General features: G+C 38.8%; 1 protein-coding gene across 12 annotated transcripts in view; it reads left to right on the top strand.

Annotated features, from left to right (window-relative positions):
* PDLIM5 (PDZ and LIM domain 5) overlaps window positions 1–20,741 on the top strand; it is a 126,635-nt gene that overhangs the window by 58,384 nt on the left and 47,510 nt on the right. For 5 of the 12 annotated variants that reach the window (XM_051789764.1, XM_051789762.1, XM_051789763.1 and 2 more), the window contains 5 exons: window positions 12,446–12,488; window positions 13,782–14,206; window positions 18,808–18,825; window positions 19,116–19,288; window positions 20,669–20,705. In XM_051789764.1, coding sequence (XP_051645724.1) covers window positions 12,446–12,488; window positions 13,782–14,206; window positions 18,808–18,825; window positions 19,116–19,288; window positions 20,669–20,705 — 696 coding nt within the window. Of the gene's footprint in view, window positions 1–12,445; window positions 12,489–13,781; window positions 14,207–16,836; window positions 16,854–18,807; window positions 18,826–19,115; window positions 19,289–20,668; window positions 20,706–20,741 lie in introns of all 12 variants that reach the window. The other 7 variants (XM_051789766.1, XM_051789771.1, XM_051789767.1 and 4 more) reach the window with 5 other exon arrangements.

Raw genomic sequence — 20,741 nt, 5'->3', positions numbered from 1 at the left:
CCTGTTCCAGTGCCTCACTGCTTTCACAGTAAAGATTTTTTCCTCAGATCCAGTCTAAAACTACTCTTTTTCAGTTTAAAGCGGTTATCCCTTGTCCTATCACAATGTACCCTTGTAAACAGTTCCTCTCCATCTTTCTTGTAGGCTCCATTCAAATACTGAATGGCCACAATAAGGTCACTCAAGGGCCTTCTCTTCTCCAGGCTGAACAACCCAACCGTCTCAGCCTTTCCTGATAAGAGAGGTGCTCCAGCCTGTTGATCATCTTTGTGGCCCTCCTCTGGACTCACTGCTACAGATCCACATCTTTCATATGCTGAGGACCTCAGAGCTGGATGCAGTGTTCTGGGTCGAGTCTCACCAGAGTAGAGGGGCAGAATCACCTCCCTCAACCTGCTGCCCACACTTGCTTTTGATACAGCCCAAGATAAGATTGGCCTTCTGGGCTGCAAGTGCACATTGCTGGCTCATGCCCAGCCTAACATGGTAACAAACCAGTTACAAAATGGTGACAAGAATCCTGGGGGTGCTCTAGCCTCTGCTAGCATGCCAGTGCGCAGGTCCAAAAATAATTGCTAGCAACAGCTAATGTTATTCTGTGCCTGTTGCTGGGGCATGTTTTGTGCCAGTCAGTATTTGAGGACTGGAACATGAAGTTCAAGAAATTCTTTCACTGTGATGGAAACCAGTCTTGTCATCATTGTTGTCATCATGCTGCCTGTGTCTTGTTTTTCCCTTGGGGTTTTTATTAGAGGAAGTTTTCGGCAGCCTCTGATTCAACTGTAGAAAGTTATGTTATAAAAAGGAGACCAAGAGCAAAGCTGTCAAGGTCTCAGAGTAGGAAATACAGGGGAAGCTCATGCTTGGCATGAGGAGCTTTGCTTTGAAAGTCTGATGTGCGTTGTGTGCACTGTAATTTCCTAAACAGCAACACAGATCTGATTTTGACTGTGCTACTAATTTACAAAGACCCTGATTAAAGACTTCCTGAGACTGGCATAACTGTACTGTTTGTAGTGCTTCGGGACACTGATCTTTTTTTTTTTTTTTTCTTTTGTATGCTAGTTGCATACAGATGAGTGTTTTTAGAAAGATATCAAAAAGTCAAGAAAACAATTACTCCCTGCAAATGTTAGGCAAAACTTTATTTCTGCTGCTTTTGAGTGTCCAATGCTAGTGTTAAGTCAAGTGTCCATTGAATTCAATAGTTTTGTGAGATTGCCAGAAAGACTGTGAGCTTGAAGAATAGCCATTTGACCCAGGTCCAAAAGATTTCTGATCAAAAAGTTTTTAAAGCCCTGTTGGTTTACTTGCCAGAACCTGAAGTAGCCTTGGGATTTGGCAGTCGCTCGGCAGTCATGCGTCAGCAGCGGTGCTTCCTGCGCTCCTGGCCAAGTCTGGATAAATGGAAAAGCTTGCATTTTGGAAAGTTTAAACATTTCTGAAAATGTTACTCTCCTTGCCTGTGAATTTGAATAGTATGTGAATATATTTGAGAGTGAAACCTTTGTCCCCCTTTTCAGAAAAATGTAGGAGGTAGTATGTGGTATTATCTGGATTGTGGGACATGCTTAATGGCACTTACTTAAAATCTTCTTTTGAAACTTGACAACATTGAGATAACAGAAGCAAGGTTAAGAATGGGAAAGAAATAATTTTCATCATTCTCTCTACTATGGGTTCTATATGGCTCAAAATCTGATAAAGTACCTAGAGATGCCCAAGTCCCTTTTATCTCAGTCCACTGAGCAATCTGTGTCCATTTTTCATTATCTGGGTGCCACGAATGATGTTGCTTGTCTCTATTTACACTTTTGTTTTTCAAATGCAGACTGGGTTCCCCACCTGTTGCTTTCCTTTGAAAAACACATCTCTCCAACATGCATGGTTTATGATGCTAACTTGCAGGCATTCTTAAATTATAAAAGGATATGTGGTGATCTGTCAAGGGACAGTTGTCTCTAAATGGATTAAAAGAAGCTTACGTGGTTTAAATATGGACTATGCCCTTCATATACTGAAAATAGTTCTAGTTAGCTTGAATTGGATAAATAGTGTGAATATTTAGCACCTATGCAGGTAACTGGTTAGTTTCTCAATTTCAGATAGTTAATTTTGCACCTCTGTGCATGTGGGATGTAAAGAGTAGAAAAATAAAAACAAACCGAAGGCAAATAAATACATGAACTGACAAGTGTTGTTAGATAAACTGTTCCTAAGCATCAGCCCACAGGAAAAAATGAGACACTGGTTAAATAAAACCTGTCCTCTACCATGCAAGTTCTCAGCTGTTGAGAATCAAAACTGTAGTGCCCTGACTCATTAACTCTTACTACCTTCCTCTAGTAAAGGGTGAAATGAGAATAAATTAATGACTGTCTGTTTGGAAAATAAGTGTCTTCCTGAAAGATAGCAGTAGCATCATGAAAGTGTAACAGCATAAGAAAGATAGGATGTTTGGTAATGCTGGGAAAAGCAGAGAGGTTTTCAGGTACACAGGATATTCTAGAGGTGTGAAAAAATGCTAAATACAAATTGAGATCCATCACTGCAAGTTTAACAACTAGATATGTATCTGTTACACCAGCTTATAAAAAGGTAAGCGGTATCTGCAGACTTGAGCTTATAATTAATAGCTGACTTTCACTGCTGCACCATTTTGAGGGCTTGTTTCAATCCATTTTTTTGAAAAATTACTGCCTTTGAAAAATTCCAGGGTATTGTCAGTAGAAAGTCATGTCTGTGGCACAAAACCACAAAACCCCATGAGGTAATAAAAACACATATTGTGCCTGTCAAACATTGCTCCCTTACTTCGGCTATAGGGCAAACCAAAAGTAATGTTTGCAGAATTGTGACAAATCCCAACAGGTTTTGTGACCATGAGATGTTTTGCATCTGTTTTGCATCAGTGATTAGTTGCCTACAAAAGCAGTTACTTGCTTCATATGCTGTAAGTGTGCTGTGAATGTTATCCTCTAAATATTTTGAGCTGAGGGGGATGAAAGATACTTTTTCCAAAACTAGACTGTGGGAAGGAAAAACTTGTTAGCTGGATCAGTTGGAGGCAGATGGGATTATTAATTTTTCTCTTCTTTCACAGTTGTTGCAAACAACAGAAGAATTATAGAACTGTGGTTTATGCACCTTTACTTAACCAGTGTTAGTATCCGGTATAATTGGTTCCTTGGCCAGCTTATTGACTACAGAAATTAACTACTTGAGATCACTGCTGCTTTCCAATTTGTCTTGCTTAGCTTTTGCAGTAAACAGAACAATTTATAGGTGCAGCTCATACTCTGGCAGTTGATCTTTGACTTCCCTTTCCCTTAAAGGTGTGGTGAGACCTGTTGGCCAGGCTAACTTGAGGTCTTGATGCAACAGTTGAAAGAAGTCATGTAAGGAAACCTCTAAACTGAAGTTGTTAGATATCTGAAGCTATAGTAGACAGCCATGTTGAGACATAAATAGCTTTCCTTAGCATGTTAGACCTGCAATACATGCTGCTAAGCCAGTGACCTTAAATATATAACCATATAAACAATACATGGAAATGATACAGTGCAACAAAAGCAAGAATCTGTAGTGGCAAAATTAACAGCTTCTGGCAAGTATATGGTCATTAAATTGATCCTGTAATAATTCTGTCATGTGATTTATGGTGCTTCAGCTCTGCTGTCCAGAGCCACTACCACCTGTGGTGGTGTCCTCTTTGGAGACAGCCTGTGGGAGCCCCTTCAAATACACCTGCAAAGAAGACTTGTTCAGCTATGTGCTGGCTGCAGTGCCCGTGGTAGTTTTTGTGGCAGTTTGCCAGTCAGGTCCTGTGCTCATGCACCTCAAGGATGGATATTCAACTCTTGCTGCTGGGGTGACATGGGAGGGAGGAAAGAGGTATGTGAGGGGCTGAATAGTAAAGACAGTTGGCTGGTTTAGTGGTGGGTCCCACTGAGAAGTCAGACAAATGCTTAATGATATTCCTGACCTTAATTGGAAATAATTAAACCCATAGCAAAACCAACACAAGTTCATCCTTTTAAATAGATTTAGCATCATGTTTCTTTATTGGTGTCCCTGGCTTTTCTTGACCAGCCCCAGGCTCAGCAATTTTCCTGACAGCCATGCAATTGCAGTGGGTTCTCTCCATGTCCGCATGGTATGGCTGGGATGATGTACAGCAGATGGAAATTCAGAAGTTGTAGGATTAGGTTGCTCATATTGTTCCCCTGTCATTGTAAGTCAATAAGAAGCAGAAGGTGTTAGGAGGCAGCTGGGATTTGGCCAAAGATGCCTGGACAGTGCTTCTGGAGTCTGGGTGGGTGACAGTGCTTCCCATGCTGATGATCCTAGTGAAGGATGAGGCTCTTCTCTGCTATTGCTGCCTGACACCTCAGAAATAGTTTTTGTCTTGTTTGGTTAACTACACTTTTACTAACCTCCTCAGAATTTTTGGAAGCAATGAATGGGTGAGCTGCTTCACAGACGAGAGGTGTGCTTAGCTCCCATAAGGACTAAAATACAATAATCTTGTGGCTCTCTAAATTGCCAGATTCTTCATTCGAAAAAAAAAAATGTTCATTCCCACGGACATGCTTAAGGAGAAAAAAAAAATAAAAGTACCAAATAAGGACATGTTGGGGATGGGAAGCTGTTTGTGGTGAATTTCCAGCTAAAATAGATATGACTACACTTTTCAAGTTTCTTTGGGCTATGTTTTAAACAAAGGAGGTAATTTAAACATTACTCACCATATTGTGGAAAGCACTGGAAAAAATAATTCAGTGCTTAGTTTTGAATCTTTTAAATTATAACCTAGATTTGATGACAGATTGAAGTCAACATGAAGCTGGGCCCTTTTTCTTTTTTTTTTCCCCTAAGAATTTTGGAGGAGGGACTAGATCTGCAAGTCATTTAGACCTATGCTTTTCATTAAGATGGCTATTTTTAAAGGTAGCTTGCTGTGTTAGAATTACTATCTAATAAGCACTCATAAAGAAAATCAAATGTGTAAATTATACTTCATTAAAAGCCCGGATATAGTTGTTTTATCTTGTTATTTGCACTTAGCTGTTATGTGGATACTTACTTAGCAAGACAGCTTTAGAAGCTTAAAGAAAAGAAAAAATCGAGTTTATAGCAAGACATAGCTGATAGAAATTATCTCTGTCACTGAAGGCAAGGTATAAGGAAGTCTTATATACAAACCAGAAGTTTTCCTGTTGCTTGCGAGAAGCCACCCAGTGACAAGATGGGAGTCCTGCTTACCAAACTCAATTATTTAGAAACTCTAAGCTACCACTTGTATATAGGCTGTTTATAGCTTTTCTAGGACAACTGACAGCAATCTGCCTTACAGGATTGTAAGGCATCATCCATACTTGGTACTGGGGATGCTTTACCTGCTTGGGCTCTAATCAGGGGAGTTGTGGGCAGGTATGTACAGACATGCCTTCCCAGTCCAGTGCTAACCATATGCATGGGATCTCCAGGTTTCTAAACCTTCTTCCTTCATGGAAGCAAGAAACTTGTTTTTTAAAGCCTCTGACAGCCAGAAGGTAAGTGAGATAAATTCCTTGGTATTTTTCCCTAGCTTTTTGTTTGGTTTTTGGTTTTGCTGTAGTAGAATAAAATATTATCTGCCTGCACTTAAATTCTCTTTATAAATGCGTTTGGTAGGGTTGCCACAGACCACAGGAATGAGGCTATGAGCAGTGGTTGTCTTTGGGAGGTCTTAAAAACAACTAATCCTTTGTGGGTAGGAATACCAAAGCAGAGGGCAGATTTTTTTCTTTCCTAAAATATCAGCACTGTTTATTTTAACACACAATTATGATATCACAAACCTTATTTAAACTAAAGAGGGGGACACCTAAATTTGATTTGGCCAACTATCAAACAGACAGTAAAGCAAGAACATAATTTTTCTTTCTTTCACCTGACCTAGTGCTTCATTGTAATCTGGTGTGCTGGGGGAGCGCACAGTGTGAGGATGTGAAAGTATTATATAGTGTATATCAAATGTAAAATGCTAGCATGCAAATTCTCCCCCTCTAAACTTATTGAAAGTGTAGAAATTTTTTGAGAGTGACACATGAACTAATATTCTCAGGCTGAATTTAATGAAATATTATCTCAATGTACTATTCTGACAAGACATAAATACCAGCATTCTCAGTATACTCCATTAAATATACCTCCTCAAAGTACATCAAGCCCAAAAGTTATTAGGTGTTTAAAGTGGTTCATTGGACAGAAGAGATCCTTTTCTGAGATTTCACATACAAACAGAGCACCCACAGAAACCCTTCAGTATTTTATTAATGATGAGACTACTGTGTCTCACACTGTTTGCGTTTTAATCATAGAATCATAGAATGTCCTGAGTTGAAAGACACCTACAAGGATCATCAAAGTCCAACTCCTGACCATGCATAGGATCATGCTAAGAATCACACTGTGTGCCTGAGAGTATTGTCCAAGCACTCCTTGAACTCTGTCAGTCTTGGTTCTGTGACTTCTTCCCTGAGGAGCCTGTTCCAGCACTCAACCACCCTCTGGGGGAAGAACCTTTTCCTAATAATCCAACCTAAACCTCCCCTAACACACTTTCATGGTATTCCCTTGGGTCCTGTCACTGGTCACCATAGACAAGAGATCAGTGCCTGCCCCTCCATTTCCCCTCATGAGGAAGTTGTACCTGCAATGAGACCTACCCTCAGTCTCCTTTTCTTCAGGCTGAATAAGCCACGTGACCTCCGGTGCTCCTCATATGGCTTACCCTAAAGGCCCTTCACTGTCTTTGTATCCCTCCTTTAGATGCTCCCTTACAGTTTTATATCTTTCTTATATTGTGGTGCCCAAAACCGCACACAATATTCCCAGTGCAGAGCAGAACGGGACAATCCTCTCCCTCGACTGCCTGGCGATGCTTTGCCTGATGCCCCCAGGACACGGTTGGCCCTCCTGCCAGGGCTTTGCTGACTCATATTCAACTTGCTGTTGACCAGGACCCCCAAGTCCCCTCAGTTTAATATCATCAGCAAACTTACCTAGTATACATTCGAGTCCTGCATCCAAGTCATTTTTGAAGATGTTGAAGAGCACTGAGTCTAAAATGGAGCCCTATGGAACTACACTAGTGACCATTTGCCAGCCTGATTTGATATGTCGTATTGAATAATCATGAGAATTTGAATTATCATGGGTTAACAGACTCTGTTTTGTAGGGTAAGAGGAGAAAGAGTGCATTTTTAATGTAAGAATTAGTTTGCAGAGGGAGATGTTAGTACCAAGACTCCTGGAGAAGTATCGTATCTGAAGTACCATTTTGCATCCCATCTTTTCTCTCCTGTATCACTGGTTTGAAATTGCCATTTGCTCCTCTAAGCAGGCAGTCAGCACTGATGTTTGCATTGTTTGATTATAATTAACATTATTTGACATAATTTGGTATGTTCAACAAAAAGTAAACTAAAATAATAAACTAGAAAAAAGAGAATGACTGATGAAATAAAATGTTGACAGCCATCTGTTGAGATGTTAGTAAGTATGATGACAGACTAGAGATTTAAAAACATTGTTGCGTCTCTTTAGGCAGAAAAAAAAGAGTCATCTCTTTTTTTGCAATGGCTGCAACAGATTCCAATTTTCATTGAGTCATACTTAATGATAATTTTGCTACCTCTACTTTTCCATGTGTTGGGATGTGGACAGGTTTGCAATCTCAAGGCTGCAGATGCATGTCCTGGCAAGATTGCTGAAGTGCTGATTTACCGACTGGTGTTGCCTGGGGCAGTGTGTCTTTCTACAAAACTGTGGGAAATGCAGTTGTATGTTATATTAGTGTGTGTAAGGAAACCATTTTGGATGCTGTATGAATTGCAACAAGAAGCAATCTTAACAATGTTCTTGTTTTTCTATTGTTGTGAGTCAGAGCAAGGTTGGTAAAAAATTAATTATGTCTGTGATAAAGAAGGGGCTTGTGTTTAAGGAAAAAAATACATATATTTTGATTATTCTTTTTTCTGTGCTTTAAATTGTGTCTACATTTATTATTATTCAGATAACCCCTAGTGAAAGTCATGACTTGTTATATATGTTAAATGTCTTCTGCTTGTCATCTTTATTCCACGAGTTGGCTAATTTATGAAAGGCAAATTTATTTAGCTTCCTGCCCTGTCTACTGAGTGTTCTCCAGAAACAAAATGAAGCTAACCAACAGAACTGCAGACTACAATGGCAAAACCACTAAAAGATCAGGTTTTTGGAAGGAAGATGTGACCATTGGCTTTTCAGGGGTGTAGCATCTGCTGCCAAAACCTGTATTCTGATGATTGATCAGCTAAGAAAAAGGAGTTAGTTTTGAAATGAGAGGGACAGGACAGGGAATAGGAAGGGAATCCTTCCTTTTTTCCATCCTTCTGTTAGAAAGGTTCAGTTCAGAACAACAAATAAAGTTTTGTGGAAAATTTTTCAGCTTTAGCTTCATTTGGTGGACTTGACAGTGTTAGGTTTATGGTTGGGCTCGATCTTTAAGATCTTTTCCAACCGAGATGATTCTGTAATTCAATGAAGGTGTTGCAGCTTCTTGTATCTCACACCAGAGTTTAGGCAATTCTTCAAGTTACAGAGATGTGAAAACCGCACTGTTAATACCAGTATTGTGTGCTCCCCTTGTTTACAGAGGAGTTTATGTAAGCACAGTTACCTTCTTGTGAATTTCCAATTGATTTTTTGCATCAGTCTTTTAAGTTTTGAATACATTATAGTCCCTTGACTTAGGAGCAGAAGGACAGGGGATGATGGGGCTTTCAATGCAGTTCAGGAAAGAGACGACTCTGAAATGTCTTTTGGATTTTAGGTTCAGTGAAGATGTAGGGATTTACTGGCTGAGGGTTTGGGCCTCTGTTGTGTGATTATACACACAGGACAGCTGAGATTTGTCCAAAAACGTCCTGCCTTGCATTGAGCTTGCTTCCATAATGCTAATTATGAAGATAACAGAGTTTTCATTGATGATCAGTCTCTGCAGATGGTGTATTCCCTGCTGAAGCATGAAGAACTGTAGCTTTAGCTTTAGTAATTACAGAAGGGTTCTGTCAGATTGCTTGGGTCTTTTTTTTATAATGGGAGAAATACTTGGAAAGTGAATGAATAATAGGAGAATTTAAAGAATGAATAGTTATTGCTGGGCATATTGCTTACAATGAAGAGTGGACTAATTCATTTTCCTAATAAGGCTGTGCTGGAAGTTGGAATGTTTTGAATTGCATTAAATGTCATGAAAGTATTCATCAGAGAGGAACAGCTTGTGGTATGTTTAGACAGCAAATTTTATCATGTTTGGTTGAAATGACCTGTTTACACAAGCTAAATATAGCTTTGCCCCCTCCGCCCCCTCCACAGAAAGAATAAATGACTTTGATGTAGAATCCTGTGCAAAAAATTTGTGCACTTCTATTTTCAGTATTAGTATATTAGTAAGTGATGGCTGCTGCTTCTGGTTTTATTGTTTATAATAATTCCTATGAAGGTTGATACTGTAACCATTTGCCAAGGTCTTTTGTGTGAGTTGTTTATAATAAGCCTTTATACTGAGCTTTTATGTCTTTGCTTTGTTTGTATGTTATTGAAAGTATTGCATAAACTAGTATGCTGAACTGCTAGTTTTAAATCATTCAGAAAATATCATTCTTCAAGCTATACTGCTTTTTTTAGTAAGTAGTAACAGGGCAAGTGTGTCATCTCATTCGGAAAACCTTTATCATCAGTTATTCATACGTTCAATGGGACCAAATCAGCATGAAATCCTAGTATGTTTAATTGCTAGGTGGCAAATTAAGTGCTAACAGCTACAAAATGTAAAAGATGCTGCAGTTTAATTATGTTTTGGCTATGCAATTTGGTGGTATCTATGAAAATCTTAAAGGAAATAGCCCCAAAGAAGGAATTTTCTTAAATGTGTGTGTTGGATGTGTTTTGCTTTTCAGCTTGAAGTGTGCATTTCCTTTTGTACTGTCTTGTCTAACCACTGTGCATTTTTCACATTATGATCTTAGTGGCTCAGTTTGCTGGGTGAGCATTTTCTCTTTACAATACAGGATAAATCACAGATTTTAGTCTGATTATAGTCTGAAGTCAACAAGGCCAAGTTAAACTGCTTGAAGTATGTCTGGGGCACACAAATTCATGTCCTTGTTTCAAGTATGTTTGCGAGGGAAATAAAGTAACGTTATGTTGTCTGCCTCCACTGTTTAAAAGGAACATTTTGAACATTTTGAACATTTTGATTATCTAGTCTTTTTTTCACCTTTTCCTTCTTTTTCTTTTTGTATGACATTTTTGAAGATGAATTTTGAAAAGTGTGTTTTCAGGTCATCCGGTAATAACGGTTTAAAATAATTTTTGCTCAGTGCTGTACCGATGAATGCAGAGCAATCTCATCCATTGCAAACTCAAATTTGATTATTTTGTAAAAACAAAAAAAAATTAAGTATGTTCCTTTTATAAGACTGAAACTCAAGGCCCAGCATTAGCAAAGAGAAGCTTTTTTTCTCAAGCGTGAAATATGGTAGTTGGATTGAATAATAAATGTCTTCCTACATCTTCCTGTTGGATCAGCTTAATTAATACATAAAACATTTCAAGTTACTTTATTGGAAAAAAAAGTATATGTAAGATATGAAGCCAGATGCACGTTTCCTTCTAACTCTGGTCTTAAAAAAAAAAGAAAAGTTTCCATATGTATTGGTTTTTTTTTTTTCCTCCTTGTTGCTTTTGTTGCTGCAAATTGACAACTCTGCAATTAGGAGTGATTAATGATGCACCCTAGTGCTGTGGAGGGCTGGAGGTCAGGCTTTTCATAGGCTGCACGCTCTGTGGGAAAGGGGAGAATGGCCCTGTTCCCCAGAGCGGACAAAACCCTCTCTCTGTTGAGAATTGCTGTTGATGTGGACATAATGTGTGTCAGCAGCGATGCACAAGTGGTGAAGCCAAAGTGCAGAAGATGATCTTCTCCTGCTATGCATTTTTTCCTTTTTTTTTTATTTTTTCCCCTGTCAACGTAGCATCTGGATTATATGTATTTTGCTTTTTGTAAGTTAACTGCTGAACCTGCAGCAGGATTCCTGTTGCTGGAATCTGATGAGCGCTGAGGGCCAAATGACTCTCAGGAAAGGAGTAAATATTGTGAACAAAATAGTAAAAAGAAGGGGAAAAAAATAAAGAGGACAAAACAGAAAATTAAAAAAGGAGTAGTTAAAGGTAACAAGTGTGCCTAATACTAGCTCTCCATGTTCTCCTGGTAAAAATTGAAAAGCTGGTTTATACAATAGAAATGTTTTTAAAATTGTAGCCTCTGTTAGCTGATGTCCAATTAAATGAACCTTTTTACATCCCTAGCAAATTATCTTTTGGAAATCAGAATCCAGCTACAGTTTTTCAGTTGTTCAAAAGCCATATTGTAAATCAGGGTTGTGTGATTTCAGGCAGGATACGATTGGTGGTTCTTGGATCATTAAGGGTGACTGCTTCTCTGAGCAGCCACCAAATATGGCCAGAAATGTTTTGAAATGTGTCGAGAACCCACTTTTTATCAGAACAGCATGAAAACACTCAAGTGTATCAGCAGCAATGTTTTCAAGCAAAACATTAATGTATCATATTTTTAATATATATTTATAATTTAGTGTGTGCATGTGTATTTTTGCATACAATTATACTCAAATCCGAAAAAAGCTCGATCAAGTAAGATGTCTTTTACCTGTAACACATTGCCGTTTCACTTCAGGTGTAACAAAATCTATCAACTCTTTATCTACTTAATCATTTCCATTGTGATACTTCCTTTCCTTCCCACCGCCCCATAGTAGTTTCAATGTGCCCATTGTTTAGGAAAAATTTTTTTGCCATCTACTGTAGAGTTCAAGTGACATTAACCTTACTTTTGAAAACCAAAGACGGTGCAAAAAGTTTCTGTATTATTTAACTTGCTAAGTTCCTCAGAAGGGTTTTTGTTTTTGTTCTAAAAGGAAGCTTTCTGTTTTAACCCTGTATATAGGTTATGTACTATTTAAAATGCAATTTATCTGACCTGAACTTTTGAGTTATTTGACAGAGTTTCTTGTGAAAGGATAGAAAATAGCAAGCAAATTGGAGCTGAAGTCTCCTAACTGGTGATAGAGAATTATGAATTTATAAATCAAATAGTACTTGATGATAGATGCCAGAGTTCTTAACGTTGTATCTGGACAAATTAATTCAGTTTTGTTTTGCCTTTTCCTTGTGTGAACAACAGTATTGTAGGTTTAACTTGAATTGTTCCTTTAGAGGAAATAAAATTAAATGTTTTGTATATCTGTGGATGGACGTGGTGAGGTGGAACAGGGAAATGCTTAAACATTAAAGAATTTGGGTTTTACAATAATGTTTGTTTTTCCTCTTCCAGAGTGGCTTCTGTACAAAAACCCGATCTTATTAATGTGCCAAAGGTATGTTCATCCTCACAATGAAGAAATGTAGCATGTGGCACTAACTGATATCCATCTATCCAACTCTGTTATTGATAAGCACTGTCATTCAAACTTTCCTTTCAGTATAAGATGCTTGTTTTCCATGTGTTACATTAAGAGTATTGCAGCATTTGGATCTTTGAGTGGTTACCTTTTTTTCTGCTCCTAAAGAAAATGGAAAGACCTGGCAAATGATTATCCAAAAAAACCAAAAAAGAGTGAATAAATGTTATCTTCCAACTCTCAGAAAATTTGTTTTAGGAAGATATTTCTGATGTTTTCCCTCTGTACCTAAGAGAGAAACAGAGTAGGCTTTATTTTGGTGGTGATTTCTTTTCTTTGTTTTTGGGGATTTGTTTGTTTTAATGGACACTAAGATCTTTCTTTGTATTTGAAAGAAGCTTATCCAAATACTACAGTTTCCGAGAACAAGTCCCCTCACTTTCCTTAAAGCCCTGGAGAATTAATTATTTGTTCTTGAGTTCTTCTAATGTTTTGTTCTATGCAACAGTTTCAAACCTCCCTTTTTGATAAGAAAGCTGTTTGCAAACTTGAAAATACTTATAAATAGCCTGTACTTTAAAATCCTCTCCGCTGACCATAAATAATGTGTAGTATATTACTGTTCTGCTGACCGTGACTTGAAAGGCCACAGTTTGGGAACCACAATGTTAAAATGTGGATCCCAGCACAAAAAAACCACAGAAACCAAACCCGTGTTTTTTGAATATATTAATCTGACAAAGGTATATGGAGACACTGGGGAACACCGATGTGCTCTAGTTCTGTTCTTAAGGATCTTACCAACAGATCAGTATGTATAGTGTGTGTGTACACGTGCACAGCCCATTCGTGTATGGGGAACGTGCATATCTCAAATTGGGTTTGAGAGATGGAATATGAATTTTTATAAAAAACAGTAGTTTTTTTCCACATGAGTTACCCACTGGGTTTTGCAATAGAGAGGTTTTTCAGTTTCTCTTGAATTTGATTTGTGGGGTGTCTGGTTTGGATATGATGAGAGGGGTCAGCATCGCAGAATTTCATATTGATTGTGTATGTTTGGATCGTTTCCTTTACTAAAATGCATGGCTTGGATTGTTTTTCCATACATTTTATGGCTTCAGTCTTGATAAAGCTTGCTTCTCTGCTTCCCTTTTTCACGCTAGGTGGGTTATCTCCTCTGAGAACAGTGAAAATCCCCGCTGAGGAATGTGCATGCGTTTGGCGTGGTTTTGTGTGTTTCTTTTTTTGTTTTTTCATCTCACATAGGGAGAACCTACTGAAGTAGTTAAGCCTGTGCCCATTGCCTCTGCTGTTGCACCCAAAGTCACTGCCACGGCGAGCGTGGCTTACAATAAGACGCCAAGGCCGTTTGGAGCTGTAACCTCCTCCAAAGTCACCTCCATCCCATCACCGTCCTCCGCATTCACCCCGGCCCAGGCGTCGGCTCCGTCGCTGACGGCTGCCGCCCCAGCCCCGTTTGCCGCGCCCGGACTGCATGTTCACACCAAGCCTAACCCTGAGCAGCGGTCGCCTGTGCCGAGCGCTGCTAAACCTGCAGTTAATGTCCCATGGCAGCCCGCCGCGCAAAACGCTGCCCCGAGCGCCTCTGCCGGTGACGGCGCCCAGGATGTAGCCGAGGGGCCACGACGAGGATTCAGAGAAAACCAGGGGGAGAGTAAACAACAAAATGGGTAGGTGGGATTTTTTTTTTTGCTGTGAGGGTCGCTCCTCACAGGAAAAAAACTGGGCTTGTTTAAGGGCTGAGTAAAACACAACTCGGAGAAATCATTTAACTGCCGGAAGCAAATCCCTCAGAAGGAACTTGCATTTTAAAAGAGATGCTTCAGAGGGCCAAGCCGGACTTTTGGTGATGATTTTTCTCATGAGTGATATATCGGTTTGCAGAGTGTCACGGCTAAATTGAACAAGGACCACAAAATGCTTTATGCAATGTGTTCTGGACCTTACAGCAAGCCTGGTATTAATTTCAGTGTCCATGTCTCACTGTGTATTTTGACGCCCAATACAGTGACTGAAAGCAGCAGGCACTTAAAAATGCAGAGCAGTCTGTCAAGAAGTGTCAGTGGGTACTGGGATGGCTGGGAATCAGATGCTCTGAAAGACCAATCGTGGCCCTGGCAGAAAAGGTGGAAAAAGGTCCCAGAAGGGAGGCAAAGGGACAGATGTCTCATTACTTCTCTGCACAACACAGGAGAAACTTTTTAAGATGTATTCAAGGATGTTGTCAGGGTTGAGCAGATTTTTTGCAGTGCTATAATGTAAATACCTCAACTTTAAATTTTACCTTTACCTTTAAAAAGCAGTGCAGATTTAAAATTTGATTCATTTCCATATTCAAATAATTGTGTACGTTACAGTGGATATTGGAGACTGAACATTCAAGGAACTGTAGGGAAGCATGAAAGGCTCATACTATACCTGGCATAGCATATAGGCTAATAAACAATAGATTAGTAAGTTAAATTTGGCTCAGCAGCAGTCCTAGGAACTCAGACCTGCAGTAAGGTTTTTGGCTGGGGATGCCTTCATCTCTCCCAGAAATTCCAGGGCAGGGTTTGGGTGCTGCAGCACCTCAGGGACTGGATCCCAGTGGCTGCTGTGCTGTGGGAAGAGAAGGAGGCTGAACACAAGCAGTCCCATGCCAGCTGGCCTCTGTTCCCAGCAGCAGTGTCCAGCAGGTTGAATTACATCATAAAAAGAGCAGGAGAGGAGCTGTAGGTTTCTCTGCAGCCTTAAGGATTTAAAGCCTGGGCTAAAAACCTAAAAGGTGTGGTTACTATTTGCCATCCCGCAAATGAAAGATGCTGGAAGAGTAGGCCTTGTGGCTCTGTCCTCTGATAGCCTCTCACTCAGCATATAAAGTATATAAGAACCCTACATAAAGGTAAACATCCATGTCAACTAAAATAATGGATAAATTGCAGTTTGAGTTGAGCTTCTAAACTTCTTTAGGTACCTATTCCCTTTATATTTTAATATGAATATATTCCATATGTGGACTCATTAAATGCAGTCCATATGCATTTTATATCACACTGTAGTCATGGTAACTTCCAGCCCTTTCTTAAACAGCTGGTGGCAGGAATCCACTCTGCATAGAAGTGAGTGAAAGTATGAAGTGAATGCAGTATGAAATCAGGAGATTCCAAGGACTTGCTCAATGCTGGTAGAATTGTTGAATACACTTTAGGAAACTGACTCTTATCTTTCCAGGAATAGTGTTTTAACAAATAACTGTGTAAGGAGTATTCAAAACCAGCAATTAGTACTAAAAAAGAGGAACAATAGCAACAAAAGTAGGTCTCCTGAAAGGAAGTGCTGCAGGCATAGAGTAAGCATTTGACAACCAAGATAGGATGACTGGGTAAGCACTAATATGTGCCCTGCCTTACTTAGAGGATGAATAATACCTACAAAGAGGATGAATGATCACAGCTGAGAGGTGAAGAAATCCCTGTCTCACTGTCAGCCTTGCAGATTTAGTTTGGGAAAGCTTGAAAACATTTTAGAGCTGTAAAAACCTACTTTACTTTGCAATCTTTCTTATAATAGTGTGTTTGGGCTGTCTAACTGTCTTGCAGTCCTAAGGTATGAAACAAAAACAAGACAAAAGCGACTAAGATGATTGCATTAGTCTACTGCTACACTACTCTGTTTTATATAAAAAAAATAAATTTCTACAGCGATGTTAAACTATATCCCCATTTAAAATTGTATCACTGGCATCTATGAAATATCAGAAACACTGAAGTCTGAAATAAATTCCGTTTTGCTTCTGTGTTTTACATGATACGTTTTCTCAAAACAAACAAACAAAAAAAGCAATTTGTATCTTGTTCATAGATGGCAATGCTGAGCAAATGCCGTTCTTCAGACAAGCACCTTGTTGTACTCACAGTTTCCTCCCTTCCTTTGGCTTCCCTCAAACCACATTCAGGATATAAACTATTTAACTTCACTTCAGGATGGGAAAGGAAATTTTGTTTTCCTTGTTTAGTCCTGGCTTAGAAAGCAAGCAATTCATCTTCACTGGACTGTGTGCAATTGCATTTTTATTAAGACCTTCTTGCTGACTCTTGCATGAAGATGTGCCTGCTGCTTAAATCAGGTAAGGTGTTCATAGACTTCACTCATTTTAAGTGCAGGTAGGTTAAAATTTTCCCTTGTAGGTTCTCTTGATGATTGTAAGTTTGACTTATGTGATATATGGCTTTACCAGAGCTTGGATTTGGAAACTCCTGTAGTATTTTGAGAAGCAAAGAATGAATTAACACATCAAATACTTTTTTTTCCCTTGCAGATAACAGCAGCGAAAAAGTTAGTATCAACAGCACTGGACTTGAATTATGGTCATTTTTCCTGTTGGAATAACCAGCATGTATTCTTGTTTTGCAAAATTATAGCTCTTACAGAGTTTTATATTTAAATTTTGCAAAACAGCTTCAGCTTTTCTTAGTGTAGTAGATTATTTTGTCTGCATCGGACATGATGTGATTTTGCTTTTCACTGTGCTACATTTTGCAGCTTATTTTTATTCTACAAAACATTTGTGTGGTGTTTGCGTATTCTTGGTGCATTTATGGTTCATTGGTGTTGGTAATACAACTAGTAAATGGTGAAATACAGTATAAAAATAACATTGCTTTGAAAACGGTAGAATGAAGGGCTGGATTCTGAATTCATACAGGAAAAATAAAACTAGCATCCATATACTGTGATTTTTGCATATCAGGATGTTAAATGATTAAGGTTTTATTGGCCTTTCCCCCCTTGCTTCAAGGCTGAGTTAAGGGAGAGCCTGTCTCATTGAATTTTCCTTTGTCTCTGGCACCACCTTGTTGCCTCAGTAAGTAATTACTAGTAGACTCTTAAGCCTTAAAGAGGGGACCAGTAGGATTCACAAGAGAAGTCAGCTGGATTTTTCCTTTATACCACTTTCAACAAATGTGAAAGACTACTTATTTCACTGAGGTAGTTGCTAGAATGCAGTAAACTGCATGTAAATAATTACATTTTCATGTATTCCACACCTTTAACTACTGTTTTAATTTTTAGATTTTATTTTTTGCTATTAACTCTTTAGATGCTTTACTTAATTTTTCTATGTACTTTTTGTTCTCCATCCTGGACATACCACTGTCTTTGTTTCTGTACCTCTCTCTCTGATGGGAACTTTGATGTGTGATACATGTACCTCAATAATGCTGTGTTTCAATAAATTCAGTGTCTTGATATAATTTTGTATCATATCTTCCACATTCTTTCAAGTATTAAGTCTTCTTGTAAGTATTTACTAATGCATTCCATTGAATGGAACTAATTCTTACTTGTTAACAGTTAACTTGTTAACAGTTAACATAATTTTCACTCATATTTTCCACCTTTCTTCACCAGAAATAGTTTGGACATTAAAAGTACAGAGAGGGAGTAGTAGGAAAAATAATAGGGACTTTTAACATTCTGTTGAGTTTTTGGTTTAAAAACTTTTGGTTTTTAATAATTATTGGAAGTTTTATGTTTTAGGAGCTAGTTTTACGCAGCTTTTCTCCTGTAAATTATGTAAAAGTAAATGTACACTTAGAGGGTCTTAAAGATGAATACTTTGGAATAACAAATGTAGAATTTAGGAGTTACTTATATAGTTTGAGTCTTCTGTTCCCTTTCCTAAACTGACCAGTGCCATTACATGTTATTTGTATCACTTACTGGAACCAAAGCTTTAAAATCCTGTATTCTTGCAAGTCTGCTAGTGCAGGGAGAGATAAGAGCATGTAGATTACTGTAGGGAAAATTGCCAGGTGAAACAATCACCCGACTTTATTGTCCTTCAAAGAGGGTATCTCCTTATTGTGCTCATTATGGTTTCAAATGGCCTAGTTCTGATCCAGGCTTTGCCAAGTGTAAAAGACTTGGTGTGTACTGTGTGACCCTTGCACATGCACACAGCTGTGCTTTGCCTCTTGTGAGCCAAGAGGCACCTGATCAGAACAAGGTAGACTACCCTGCTTTACCGAGGCAAACTCCCCTCTCATCCCTGTAAGGAAATCCCTGCGAGTTTCATTTAAGTATGGGAGTTCTGTGGTTTTAGTGGTAGAATGAGAATATCACTATTAATTGGATTTTAATTCCCCTTTCTCTCAAAACTAATTCAATAAAATAATTAGCTGCACTTCTGTTTCACCTTTCTGACTTTATTTCATGTTTTCTTTTTCTCCTTTTCCTGTTTATGGTGGAAAACTTTCTCTTGCTGTCTTGCTCTGTCATCACCAAGGAAAAACCCACCAAAACGGTAAAAGTTTAAACATGTAAATGTCTCAATAATACTGTCTTTTACTGTTTCAAATGTTCCATCAGCGAAACATATTTCAGTCGGCTTGGAGTGATTATAAAGCTGTGTTTGGTTCAGAGAACTAAATCTGTGTTCAGGCGGGCCTGAACTGCTGCACTTCTGCCTTTAAACGCAGAAGCTGCCTTTAAATGCTGTGAAAAGTCACAGTTCTGCCCGTGTCTTTGTAGCTGCCCAAACCCAGGTGGTCTCTCAAACTTTTCGCTCACTGCTGTCTCTTCTGCTTGACGCAGCCCCCCACGGAAGCACATCGTGGATACCTACACCGAGTTTTACCACACCCCCACCCACAGCGATGCCAGCAAGAAGCGCCTGATTGAAGACACGGAAGACTGGCATCCCCGGACAGGCACCACCCAGTCCCGCTCCTTCCGCATCCTCGCCCAAATCACGGGCACCGATCATAGTGAGTGGCTTGGTTTAAATGAAATAGAAGTTAATGGTCTGGGACAGATAAGCGTTTAAAAGCTGGGGGTGAGGGGAGGTATTAAAAGGAAAATATTATTGTAAAACTCCTGCGATCGCTAAATAGGTCAGGATAGATACATTACTGGACACTGTTCCTGATTAAGTTGAATTAATACATTCTAGGTAAATCTTAAAATTTCCACTTCTACTCCTAAAGATGTTGACAGATATGTATTTGTTGTTTCTTTTACCCCCTGTATTATCAAAATGGCAACATTCCTGTTCAAATTTTATGCTTAAAAAAATTAAGTGTTTTCTGGCATGTAGAAAGTCTTTGTCAGGCATACAAAAGTATGTGAAATGCAATGATTTAACTAATCAGAAACAAATCCATAGTTCCTCAGTTAACCCCCAGGTTATGTTTCCATCCTCTCCTTATGCTAGTGTGATTACATGCATTGGTGGACTGGAACAGGTGATGTGGAGAAGGTTATTCCCAGTCATATGATTTTATTGTAGAACTTCAATTTCATGTTATGCTGTCAGCTATAATTCACTGGATGAGATTTGTGATTATTTTATTATACTGCTTTTCACAGTTAATGCTGTAATAAAGAGGGCATTGAGGAAATTGGACCCCTTCTCTGGGGGCAGATTTTATTAAATCCACTGTCTCTAGAAACCAGTGATAACATGTCCCCAAATACAGATTCTTGTCCATGTGTGATAAATAGTCTGAATTTGGACAGTTTTCTGATTGTTTTGTTCTAGCACTGTATTGTGCTAGTCTATTAACAGATCATTGTCTATGTTCCATTCTCTTCATTGGTCCTTGTAAAGGCAGAGTATGGACCTGAACATCAAATAACATGTTATCCAGTACAGATGAATTTATCATGTTTACAAATGCTGTAAAAAATAACTGCAATTAGATTTGCCAGTCTTTAAATCAGGGCTGGGAATTTGCATTATTCCTTGTGCAGACCTCTAGAACCTTGATGGGTTATAGCCTAACTGCAAACAGATGCTTGGATTATCACCTGATATAAACCCATTGGATGTTTCTCCAAAAGAAATGCCTCTCAACTTCCATTCATCTTCACCTTCTCAAATCACCTTTCTTGACACCAGCATGGAGAGAGGGCCAAGGGAAAGGGCAGAGACCAGCAGAGACACTTTTCAGCAATTCTACTATGAAAGGGGCTCTTGAAGTTTTAGACATAACTCATGTTCATTGAGGCATATTTAGAATCAAAGAGTCCTAACAAGTGTTGTTGTAATTTCCTGTGGTGAATGTATTGGTACAGGAGAGAATCTCAGTGTGGTGGTACAGTGTATTTAGTGCCTTAGAAAATAAAAATTTTCTGTTTTCTTTCAGTGAAAGAACCAGAAAATGAAGCTGCAAAGAAGACTAAGTGAGTTGATGTTTTACATTTTTATTACTTTAATAC

The sequence above is a fragment of the Manacus candei genome, unplaced genomic scaffold (genome assembly GCF_025592945.1).
Source record: "Manacus candei isolate 608988 ecotype Guabito, Panama unplaced genomic scaffold, ASM2559294v1 h1tg000028l, whole genome shotgun sequence".
Taxonomy (NCBI): domain Eukaryota; kingdom Metazoa; phylum Chordata; class Aves; order Passeriformes; family Pipridae; genus Manacus; species Manacus candei.
The sequence above is the reverse complement of the archived record's forward strand: the minus strand, read 5'-3'. Positions and strand labels throughout refer to the sequence as shown.